Genomic DNA, 12,323 nt, shown 5'->3' with positions numbered 1-12,323 from the left:
GGCTGAAAGGCCTAATTCTGCTCCTATGTCTTATGGTCTTAAGTCAACCTAGGCTACCTTTGTACACTTACTGGGCAATTTAACAGTAGATGAAGCATGTAAAGAGGAAGACTGAAGATATAATACATCCTTGAGCATAGTACTGAACTGTACTGGACTCTTGGAGGTAGCACCCATTCTGATGTGATGCCAAACTGAGTTCTCTACATCAATCAGATGGATGTAAATGGTCCCAAGTACTATTTGAAAATGATTATGGGGATTTCTTTCAGTGTTATGGTGTTATGTTCAGCATTTTTCTGTCAACAGTACCATAAACACCAATACGTGTAGCATTTTGGGATATCTTGCAGACGTAAAAGGAACATATGTGCCAGCTTTCTTGTAAGTCATGAGAGATTACAAGGGCTGGCATATAAATTATTGGAAAAAATTAATTTATTTGAATTTTGTATGTTTCTAATGACAATTTCCTTTGAAAGGGTATAAACATGAATTTGATTTCTCCCCCTCAAGGGATCGACAATGGGTGGATGATTTTCCCCTGCATCGCAGTGCCTGTGAAGGTGATACAGAGTTATTGAGCAAGCTTCTGGATAGCGGCTTTTCAGTTAATCAGTTAGACAGTGATCATTGGGCTCCTATTCATTATGCTTGTTGGTAAGTTGTTTTGCTGCAATATAATCTAAAGATAATTTCCATCTCTACACCTTGTTAAGTGATTCTAATTCTAATTGTTGGCATTGGTAAAGCTATGAGTATAATTTTTCACCTTTTGTTTTTTTTCTCGCTTATGTAGCGGATGGTTTCTTAATTGCAAATGTATGAATTACAGGGTTCATCATAGGCCCGGACCAATGTTCCACATCTTGTTTTGCTGCACCTACCTACATTCATACTCCTTTGTGCGTCAGAAAGCAGTGGAGTTTTCCACTGTGGCATGTGTTACGAACCAGCAACATGAGTCCGTAACACATGTTTGATCATGGTATACTGAATAATGGTAATCCATGACAAGCCTGATGCCGCCTTCATCCTCCATTGTTCTTCACTATTTAGGATGATTCATTTCACACTTTCCAACTATCTGGTGGCGTTTGAGACATATACCCAAATTGGATCTATTTTTCTTCCTATTGTTAGACAACAAATCTTGCATTTGTCCTCTGATACAATCTTTGTGTGAGATTCTTCTTGGCCAGCAAATTCTGAGGATCTTTCACAGGCATCTGTTAGCTTGTGTACCATACTTGTAAACCTCCAGCATTCTGAGCCACCAAGGAGCTTGCTGTTAAAAATCTTAGCTTTCTTTTAATTCCCATTTGCTTTGATGTCTAGGCATTCTTCAACATGGTTAAGGTTTTTATCAATTCAAAAACTACCAATTGCAGTTGCTAGAAATAGGAAATAAAACAAGTGCTGAAAATACTCAGCAGGTTGCACTGCATATGTGGAAAGAGGAAAACCAGATTGATAATCTTTTATTGTCTTTGCTAGTTCTTGATTGACTTCTTTTGTACACCTCGATATGTTGCCATCACACTTCATTTGTGGCATAGTTGACAGTGGCTGGGTGGTCGTTTGGCATTTGTTTTATTTTCTGCTATAGCCACTTCAAAGATAGGCTGAACGTGGTTAGGTAAGACTGCATCTTGTTACCATTCCTTTCATTGTTGCCCTGGATGGGCTTATGAAAAAACCCAGAGGAGACAACAGAAGGATCCTCACCTATCTGGAGTATCTGGACGATGCTGATGATATCATCCTGTTCTCAAGTTATGAAGTAGACAAACAAGACTGACCAATACATCTCTCAATTTAGGTCTGAAAATGAGCACCAGCTGCATTTCCACTCTACCATAAAAAAATACTCATCTTGTTGAATAACCAGCTTTAATATTCTTTCTGTATTTAAACCTGACCATGTGTATGAATTTGCAGCAGATCTATTTTCAGTAAGCCCATCTCATCTTCAGAACTTCAATCATCTCTGCTACAGATTTCAACTAATTAAATCAAGTCAATTCGAATTTTTGTCATAGGCACGAGTACAGTGAGATAGGTAGAATCAAAAACTTGCTTGCAGCAGCATCGCAGGCATCTACGTTCAGACAATGCACGAAACATATACATAAATTATACATAAATAAGACAAGACAGTGAAGAGAAAAAACAACTGCAAAAAAAGACATTAGCGTGGAAAAAAACACAATCAGAGACAAGTCCATAGTAGAGGAAGAGGTGATCTGTAGTGCTCCACTGCAGAGGTAGGATTAGGTTTGTGGAGGTCGATTCAAGAACCTGATGGTTGTTGGAAAGTACCTGTTCCTGAACCTGGTGCTGTGGGACTTCAGGTTATCGTACCTCCTGGCTGATGGTAGCAGTGAGAAAAGGACATGACCCAGATGGTGGAGATCCTTGATGATAGATGCCACCACCTTGAAGCAGCACCTCCTGTAAATGCGCTCAGTGGTGGGGAGGGCTGGGCCTGTGATGGGCTTGGCTGCGACTATCAGTCTCTGCAGGCTCTTGTGTTCCTGTGCGTTGGAATTGCTGTACCAGGCCATGATACAACCAGTCAGAATACTTTCAACAGTGCATCTGTAGAAGTTTGTTAGAGTATTTGGTGACATACCAAATCTCCTTAAGTTTCTAAGAAAATAGAGGTGCTGGCGTGCCTTCTTTGTGATTGCTTCTATGTGCTGGGCCCAGGCCAGGTCATCCGAGATGTTGATGCCCAGGAATTTGAAGCTGCTTGCTCTCTCCACCTCTGACCCACCAATGAGAACTGGGACACGCTCTCGCAAATTTCCCTTTCTAAAGTCAATAATTACCTCCTTGGTTAAATTAAGATGACTTAGTAAATCACTTTTCTCAAATATGAAGGAGAAGTTCAGTAACATGAAATCAAATTGCATTCATTTGGAAAGCAGAAGTAATTGAATGTAAATATGTCTTTGTCTTTTCCACATATTTCTGCCACAATTTGCTCTTTAGGTATGGAAAGGTTGAAGCTACTCGGTTCTTATTAGAAAAGGGAAAGTGTAATCCCAATCTTCTAAATGGACAACTCAGTTCCCCGCTACATTTTGCAGCAGGTGGAGGACGTGCAGAGATTGTGCAGCTTCTACTGCAGCATCCAGAGATTGATCGGGTATGATTCAACAACTTCTTTGCATCACCTTCTTCCTGTCTTCATGCCAGCTACACTTTGAAACCTTGATTCTTCATTATTGAGTCATAGAGTTGTAGGTTTGTACAGAATAGTACCAGGCCCTTCAGCCCATTACATCTATGTTGACCTTCATGCCTGTCTATACTTTACACCTTCATACCTGCATTAATTCCACATCCCTCTATGCCTTGCTCATTCAAGTACCTGTCCAGATACCACTTAAATGTTGTTACTGCTTCTGCCTCCACCACCTCCTCTGGCAGCTTATTCCAGATACCACCTACTTTTTGTGTGAAAAATTTACCCCTCAGATCCCCTTTAAACCTCCTCCCTCTCTTCTCAAACATATGCCTTCTAGTTTTAGAGTCCAAAACCATGGGAAACAAACTCTGGCAATCTACCCTAACTATGCCTCTTACGATTTTATATATTTTCTAAAAATTTTAAATACTTTAAATAATTTTATATATTTTATACCATGACACCTCTCAGCCTGCTTTGTTTAAGGGAAAACAGGTCCAGCCTATCCGATCTCTCCTTATAACTCAGGCCCTCCAATCCAGGAAACATTCTTGTGACTCTTTTCTATATCCTCTCCAGCTTAATCACATCTTTCCTGTAGTGTTGGTGACCAGAACTATACACAATGTTTTGTACAAATATAACATGATGTCCCGACTCAATACCTTGGCCAATGAAGTATGCCATACGCCTTACTCACTAGCTTGTCTACCTGTGTTGAAACTTTCAGGGAACCATATACTTGTACCCCTAGGTCTTTTTTTTTTATCAACGCTCCCCAGGGCCTTGCATTCACTGTGTAAGTCCTATACTGGTTTGACTTCCCAAAATGCATCATTTCTCCCTCGTCTGAGTTAAATTCCATCTGCCATTCCTTTGTCCACTTTCCCAGTTGATGAATATCCTGTTGCAATCTTGACAACCTTCTTTCTTTCTTTTTACAATATTTTTATTAATTCCACAAAAAAAAGAGTACTTTCATCAAAAAGAGAGTAAAAATACTACTGAATACATTGTGTTAAATCATACTTGAAATCACAATACTTTAAATTAATAATCACGTGATAGTTAGTTAATAAAGAAAAACATGGAGTCATTTTATTATAAAAAAAATCTACACCCACTACCAAAAATCAGAGCTGTTTGGTTTTAAAAAAAGACAAGGAAAAACCATGCCAATATCTGTACTTTAGTCACCAAGTCAAAGGTTTTGAAAATAATTCAAAAAAGATCCCCACAGGGTTTGAGAGTCTAAGTTAGATTCAAGAATTGAGCAACGGATCTTCTCTAGATTCAGGTATGACGTAACATCCCGTAACCATTGAGCGTGAGTAGGTGGAGTAACTTCATTCAATTTAAGCAACACAGCCCTCCTGGCTATAAGTGAAATAAAAGCCAGAATGTGTAGATCAGAAGCCTCCAAAGTAGACAACCTTCACTGTTCACTATACCACCAATTTTGTGTCATTTGTGCTACCTACATTCTCATCCAAATCATTAATATATATGGCAAGCAACAGAGGACCCAGCACCGATCTCTGCAGCACACCACTGGTCACAGGCCTTCAGTCTGAAAGACAACCCCTGCCCCCCTACCACCATGCTAATTTTGTATCCAATTGGCTAGCTCACCCTGGATCCCATGTGTTCTAACCTTCCAGACCAACCTACCCTGTGGGATCTTGTCAAAGGCCTTGCCGAAGTCCATGAGGCAACTCTACCACCCCGCCTTTGTCAATCCTGTTATTTTGAAGCAATTAAGTGGAGGCAATGTGGTGTTATGAAAGGGAAATTGTACTTGAGGTTGTATAGAGCAGGATGGATATAGGGAATGATAGAGGTAGTCTGCTTAGATTTCTAGAAGGCATTCAGGAAGATAAAGCATAAAAGTGTACTCCAAATGTAAGTGTTGGTGGAATTGGCATAATATATTAGAATGGGCAGAGGATTGGCTAGCTAATAGAAAATAGGGAGTTGGGATTAATAAATTATTTTCAAATTGGCAAGCTGTAACTAGTCTAAATCACTCCTGGTGCCTCAACTACTTGCTATTTATATCAATACCAGATAGAGTGACTAAGTGTGCTGCAGTTGATGCTGACAATACAAAATTGGTGGGAAAGCAAGTTGTTGAAAAGAACAGGTAGAGAGTTTTAGATAGAAAAATTTGCAGATGGAGCATAATGCGGAGAAATGTGAGGTTATCCACTTTGGTGGGAAAAATAGACAAACAGAATATTGTTTAAATGGAGAGACACTATAGAATGCTGCTGTGCAGAAGGAAGATCTCAGTGTCTTCATACTTGAAAGATAGAAAGTTAGCAAATAGTTATGGCAAGTAATTAGGAAGGTGAATGGAACATTGGTCTTTATTACAACGGGGAGAATATAAATGTCTTGATACAACCAGACAGGGCATTGGTGGGAACATACCAGGAGTATGTTTAAAGTTTTGGTCTCCTTTTAAGAGAAATATATCTTTGAAGTAGGCAGTTCAGAGAAGATTTACGAGGATTCTTATGATAAAGGAATGATCTTATGAGCAAAGGTTCAGCAGATTGGGTCTGTACTCATTGGAGCTTAGAAGAAGGAGAGCTGACCTCACTGAAACACATCAGATTCTTGGGAGGGGGCTTGACTTAGTAGATGCTAAGAGGATGTCTTCCACAAGGAAGTCCAGAACTAACAGATATAGTTTCTGAATAATGGATTGCCCACTTAAAATGGTGATGGAGGAGTTTCTTTGAGGGTCATCAATATTTGGAATTCTCTACTCTAGGCATTGTGAAGGCTAAAATATTAGAAATATTCAAGGCTCTGAAAGTTATTTTTGTTCCACAGGGTAATGAAAGGTTGTAGACAACATGAGTGGAGCTGAGGCTGATATTGGATCAATCACAATCTTATTGAATGATATAGCAAGTTCAAAGGGCCTTCCAGCTTATTCCTGCTCCTATTCCTTATTTTCTTATGTGTGTATAGGTAGGCTGTTGCTAATGGGATGCTTCAAGTTCAGTATTGAACTCTGAGCGATATGCAATCTATATTAGTGCCTTAGATGAAAGGACTGAACAGAGCTTTGAGTGGGACACACAGACTGTTAAAGATTATAGACAGGTTGATGGGGAAAACAAAGGTGCATATGGAATATACTGTGAGATTATTCACTTTGACAAGAATAATAATAAAACAGATTTTTGTTTTTAAATGGCGGTATTGAGAACGATCTTGATGTACTAGTTCATGAATTGCAGAAAGTTGACATGCCAGTATTGCAAAGAATTAGGAGGGCAAATGGTATTTACTCTGTATTGGAAGAAGATTGGAGTTGAGAGTAAGGAAGTTGTGCTGAAACTGTACAAGGCTGTGGTGAGATCACCTCTGAAGTTCTATGTTCAGTTTTAGTCTCATTGTCTAAGGAAAGATGGACTTGCCTTGAAGGTGATTCAGCATAGGTTTGCTAGATAACGACATGAGGAAAAGGAGCAGGAGAAATCCAGGAGTTTTCCCGCCATTCAAAAAGATAATGGCTGATCTAATCATTGGTCGCAGCTCCACATTGTTGCCTGATCCTGATACTCATGTAGTCTAAAAATCTATCTCATTCTTGAATTTACTTAATGTCTCATGTTCACAGCTCTCTAGGGAATTGTGAAGATTTATAATCACCTGAGATGAGAAATTCTTTGTCATCTCAGTCATATGTCTTAAATAAACATCTGTATATCCTGAGTCAATTTCTCTGATTTCTAGAATCTCTTGCTTTGAAAAACATCCTATTAACATCCACCCTTTCAAGCCTCCTCAGAATTTTTCACTTTCTAAAGCCACCTTATCATTCTGAATTCCAGAGTATTGGCCAATCTACTCAATGTTTCCTCAACCAGGAATCAATTCTCTGCATTGCCTTTGAGGCAAACATATCCTTTCTTAAATAAAGAAACAAAAATTGTGTCAGTATTCCTAGTAGTGCCAAAAGTGAGGAGATGTGAGGAGGAACGGAGTAAAATTTATTTGTATTCATTGAAACATAGAGGGACAAGGGGCAACCTCATTGGAATGTAGAATTCTGAAAAGATAGGCTGGGTATACTTTGTCTGGCTGAAGAATCCTAAAGTGGGGAATTTAATATGAGGTCAGTGAAATGTTTTTGACCATCAGCAAGATGTCAAAAAGTCATCAAGAAGGTCTAGAGATGGGGTCTCAGGGTGTGAGGCCTGAGGTCCAAGTCATTGCTCAGGGCCTGCTGTGCCTCATGGGATAGTGGTGGCAGGCAGGCTATCAGCTCAATCCAACACACAAACCTTCATAAATAACTGCAGTCACAGGGGTAACATGCAAGCAAACAGAGACACAGTGGTCAGGATCAAGCATGATCTGGGCCATACCTCCTCTCTTGCAGATGCTACTTGTCCTCTGCATTCCTGAAAGTTTGATTTTGCTATATAATAATTGGTAAAGGTAAAGGGATCCCAGGATATTCATTGAAAAATATAAAGGGCTGTCAGTTGCTGTCACAGTTCAATCACCTTCATTAAAACGATCCGGCTTTGTAACAGTTGCATACAAATATGTTTGCAGGCAACTAACATTGTGTGAATCATATTTTAATAATGGATATAGCATCATACAATACTTGCATATTGTGATGAATTATTTTATGCATGTTAATTATTATAGCATATTGTGGATCAGCAAGGCAGGACATCATTGCAGGTCTGCAAAGAAAACAAACAGAACGATTGGGAAGCAACAGTACAACTTCTTACTGATGCACTGAATAAGCCAGTAAGTTAATTTGCTCTTTAACTGCTGAAGCTTTGTTTTAATTAGACATCCTAAGCTATGCATTTTATGTGTCTGCTGATATTTAATGGATTTGATCATTTTTTACTTCAATAATCAAAATATAGTTTTAGTGTTTAATTTGTGTATATGATACTTATTCATGGGCTCATATTTTGTTCATTACTTTTAGCATCATGTTGCTATGTATGCAAATTTGGCGTTATACTTTAACCTGCAGTTGAAATTTCTTATTCATAGAACAGCAACATCTGCTGAAAATCTTCAAAACTTATGAATGAATAGTTAGTTTAAATAAATCAAATATCTCAGAAGGATTAGGTAAATGTACTAAATTGTACCTAACTTCCAATTGTGCTGTAGACCAAAATAAATTGATAAGATGGAAACAATGAACTACTCTGGTAAATTGAGTGACTGAGGTGAGTAAACTGTAGAAACCCACGCAATTCTGCAGGTTTCTCATTTTCTAGCCTTTATGCACTTAGGTAGGGGGAATGAACTTGGCATGAACATTGCACTTCGTCATTGACAATGAAGGCCACAAATTGTTGTAGATTGCTCAGCAACCAAATTTAGAATAATGTTTCCATGAGTGTATGAAGTACAAGAGTTATATTACTGCTATACAACATAAAATTGTAATATGTGATATATCTTGCTGATAGTTGTCTCATGAACTTGTAGATTTTCAAAATCATGTAAAGATTATTTGATATTACAGTGCGATCAGATTAACAATATAAATCGTGGTCCAAAAGAACGATCTAGATGGTTTAAGTATCATGTTAAAATATACTTCTAGCCTGGATTTTGCTGAATGTGACCTGTGAATTTCCACCCACATGTGCATATATCAACACAAGATGCTGATATTGCTTATTTATCTTATTTGCATTAGCAAAGATAATCTTGCTGGCCGAGACTGTCCTGAGCCAATGGGCCTTGAGTGATGTTAGCGATATGTGTGGATGGGCCAGCAAAACTGAAAATCTCAAATGGATGGAAAAACCACAGTGTCTCTGCTTTCTTGTCCTCAAACAGTCAGTTTTTCAATGCTTCTCAATCTCTATGACATGCGGAAAAATTTAAAAACTATTAAATTCAAGTAAACAATTAAATCTTTAAAAAGAAATCAAAAATTATAAAATCTCATAAAACATATTTAAGTATTAAAAACATAACTGCAAACAAAAATAATTTTAAAATGTTACCTGTTCTTCCTTTTAGTCATTAAAAATTCCAGTCATTTTAGTCATTAAAATTAAAATGGATTAATTGCACAGCTCAATCTGTAGTAGGATCTGAGAGTAGATCCTCCAGTGGAATTCCGTCAAGCTCCTATATCAACATGGGGCTCCATATCGAGTCTAACTGGTAGAATTTGTCTAACATATTAAGAGCTTTTCCATTTATGCAGGATTCATGAATGTGCTGGCAGTTCCATGCAGCAAACCCAGGGCTGATGTTTCATAGGGAATGCTTTTACAAATTCCATCTTTCACAGTGTTGATTAGAAGTTTATCTTGTGTTATAATCAGAAGGATAAACTTTTCTGAAACATTTAAAATTTAGTCAAATTTTAATTTGCACTTTTTTATTCTTCAATGATTAGTATGAGAAAGTTAGGATTTATCGTACTGATGGGTCATATCGTGCTGTTGAACTGAGGCATGGAAACAATACGACAGTGCAGCAGATTATGGAAGGCATGCGGCTTTCACAGGAGACACAACAGTACTTTACCATCTGGATCTGCTCTGAGAACCTCAGTAAGAAAATAATTAATATGTGGTTATTAATATTTTAATGCAAGTTAAATGGCCAGATGTTGCCAGGGATGTAATTTTCAATCAATTGTTAAAATAGATTAAAATAAAAATGATAAAGCAGGCATGGTATCAGGAGAAATTTTGGTAAGCATTTTCAAACACAGTTCATAACTTTGGTTATTTTCCAATTCTGAAATAAGTTGTATTTGTTATTTTTGACACTTCTAGAATCATAGAAGTCATAAAATTGTACAGCACATAAATGGGTCCTTTTGGTCCACCTTGTCCATCCTGATGCCTATCTAAACTAATCCCATTTGTCTGCATTAAGCCCACATCCCTCTGCAACTTTCCTATCCAAGTACCTGTCCAAACGCCTTTTAAACATTGTAATTGTATCTGCCTCCATACCCGTCAGCAGCTCATTCTAGATATTCACCAGCCTCTGTGTGAAAATCCTACCCTTCAGATCTCCTTCTGTTAGATCACATCACAAATTCTCAGTACAATGGAGATGATTAACTTGCTTTAATTTTCACTTGTTCTTTTGGTGTATTTTGTCACTTTTCTTTTATTCTTCCAATGAGGATGCTACCCGCTGTTAGCTTCAAGCATTTGCCTGTCATGCACAGCACCACTGAGGGACAGTTGGGACAATTTTGCAGTATAAGCCCACATTCACCAGAAATTAGATTTAAGAGCATCCAAATTCTTGCTTTGAATGCTTAAAATTTGTGGGGAAAATTGACTTTCATACTATGTCTAAGTTATAGTTCAAGTTAATTCCCAGAAATGAAATGTCAGTGTTTAACCCACTGAAACTTCTCACTTTCTGATTATTGACTTTGTCATATCAGGCATGTTTAATGGGTATAAACTTCTGCTTCATTGGAATAAAATGACTTTTTTTTAATCCAGGTTTGCAACTGAAGCCATACCATAAATCACTTCAGCACCTGCGAGACTGGCCAGAAATTGTTATGGAATTAACATGCCTTGATCCACACTTGGAAAAGCCACAACTTTTTCTGCGCAGGGATGTACGACTTCAGCTAGAAACTGAGAAGAAGGTTGGTATTGGTATTGGTTTATTATTGTCACTTGTACCGAGGTACAGTGAAAAACTTGTCTTGCATACTGTTCGTACAGATCAATTCATTACACAGTGCACTGAGGTAGCACAGAGAGCAATGAGGTAGCACAGGGTAAAAAGAATAACAGAATAGAGTAAAATGTCATAGCTACAGGGAAGTGCATTGCAGGTAGACAATAAAGTGCAAGGTCAAACAAGTCCATCTCATCGTATAAGGGAACTATTCAATAGTCTAATCACCGTGGGATAGAAGCTATCCTTGAGCCTGGTGGTATGTGCTCTCAGGCTCCTGTATCTTCTGCTTGGTGGGAGAGGAGAGAAGAGAGAATGAGCCGGGTGGGTGTGGTCTTTGATTATGCTGGCTGTTTCACCAAGGCAGCGAGAGGTATAGACAGAGTCCATGGAGAGGAGGCTGGTTTCCATAATGTGCTGGGCTGTGTCCACAACTCTCTGCAGTTTCTTATGGTCCTGGACAGAGCAGTTGCCATACCAAGCCATGATGCAGCCAGATAGAATGCTTTCTATGGTGCATTGATAAAGATTGGTGAGTGTCAAAGAGGACATGTGAAATTTCTTTAGCCTCCTGAGGAAGTAGAGGCGCTGGTGAGCTTTCTTGGCCGTGGTGTCTATGTAGTTGGACCAGGACAGGCTACTGGTGATGTTTACTCCGAGGAACTTGAAGCTCTCAACCCTCTTGATTCAGCACCATTGATGTAGACAGGTGCATGTACACCGCCCCCTTTCCTGAAGTCAATGATCAGCTCTTTTGTTTTGCTGACATTGAGGGAAAGGTTGTTGTCATGACACCATGTCACTAAGCTATCTCCTGCCTGTACTCCGATTTATCATTATTTGAGATATGGCCTACTACGGTGGTATCATTTGCAAACTTGTAGATGGAGTTAGAGCAGAATCTGGCCACGAAGTCATGAGGGCTGAGGACGCAGCCTTGTGGGGCACCAGTGTTGACAATAATCATGGTGGAGGTGTTGCTGCCTATCCTCACTGATTGGGGTCTGTTGGTCAGAAAGTCAAGGATCCAGTTGCAGAGGGAGGTGTTGAGTCCCAGGTCTCGGAGTTTGATGATGAGTTTGCTTGGAGTTATAGTATTGAAGGCAGTTATTATTCATAGGTTGTTTTGTTAGTTACCTATAAATTGTTTTTAACTTTAATATTCACGCTGCTTCCACTATTTAAAAATTGCCATTGGCCGTAGTAATAAAGATCACAAGCTTTGACTTGTAATAAAAATTCATTTCAGTGTGTGAGGAAATAGGTTGTAATGGTAAGCTGTTCATTCAATGGATCTGGCTTTATAACTCTTATATTAATAATTAGTAGTGAACTGAAAAGCTGTTATAACCAATAAGATGAATCATAAAGTAGATTTTTCTAGTTTCCCCTAAATCAAAAATAATGTTCAGTTACTGGTTTAAATGTATTTTGTTGATATAAT

The 12,323-nt window shown here is 38.5% G+C and overlaps 1 protein-coding gene across 1 annotated transcript in view; it reads left to right on the top strand.

The window, feature by feature from the left end:
- The window catches only part of krit1 (KRIT1 ankyrin repeat containing), a 50,436-nt gene that overhangs the window by 28,367 nt on the left and 9,746 nt on the right, over window positions 1–12,323 (top strand). The window contains exons 8-12 of the mRNA XM_052015413.1: window positions 517–660; window positions 2,998–3,154; window positions 7,877–7,984; window positions 9,618–9,774; window positions 10,693–10,844. Of these exons, the coding sequence (XP_051871373.1) occupies window positions 517–660; window positions 2,998–3,154; window positions 7,877–7,984; window positions 9,618–9,774; window positions 10,693–10,844 (718 nt within the window). The remainder of the gene's footprint in view (window positions 1–516; window positions 661–2,997; window positions 3,155–7,876; window positions 7,985–9,617; window positions 9,775–10,692; window positions 10,845–12,323) is intronic.

Source organism: Pristis pectinata, chromosome 5 (assembly GCF_009764475.1).
Source record: "Pristis pectinata isolate sPriPec2 chromosome 5, sPriPec2.1.pri, whole genome shotgun sequence".
Lineage (NCBI taxonomy): Eukaryota > Metazoa > Chordata > Chondrichthyes > Rhinopristiformes > Pristidae > Pristis > Pristis pectinata.
The sequence above is the reverse complement of the archived record's forward strand: the minus strand, read 5'-3'. Positions and strand labels throughout refer to the sequence as shown.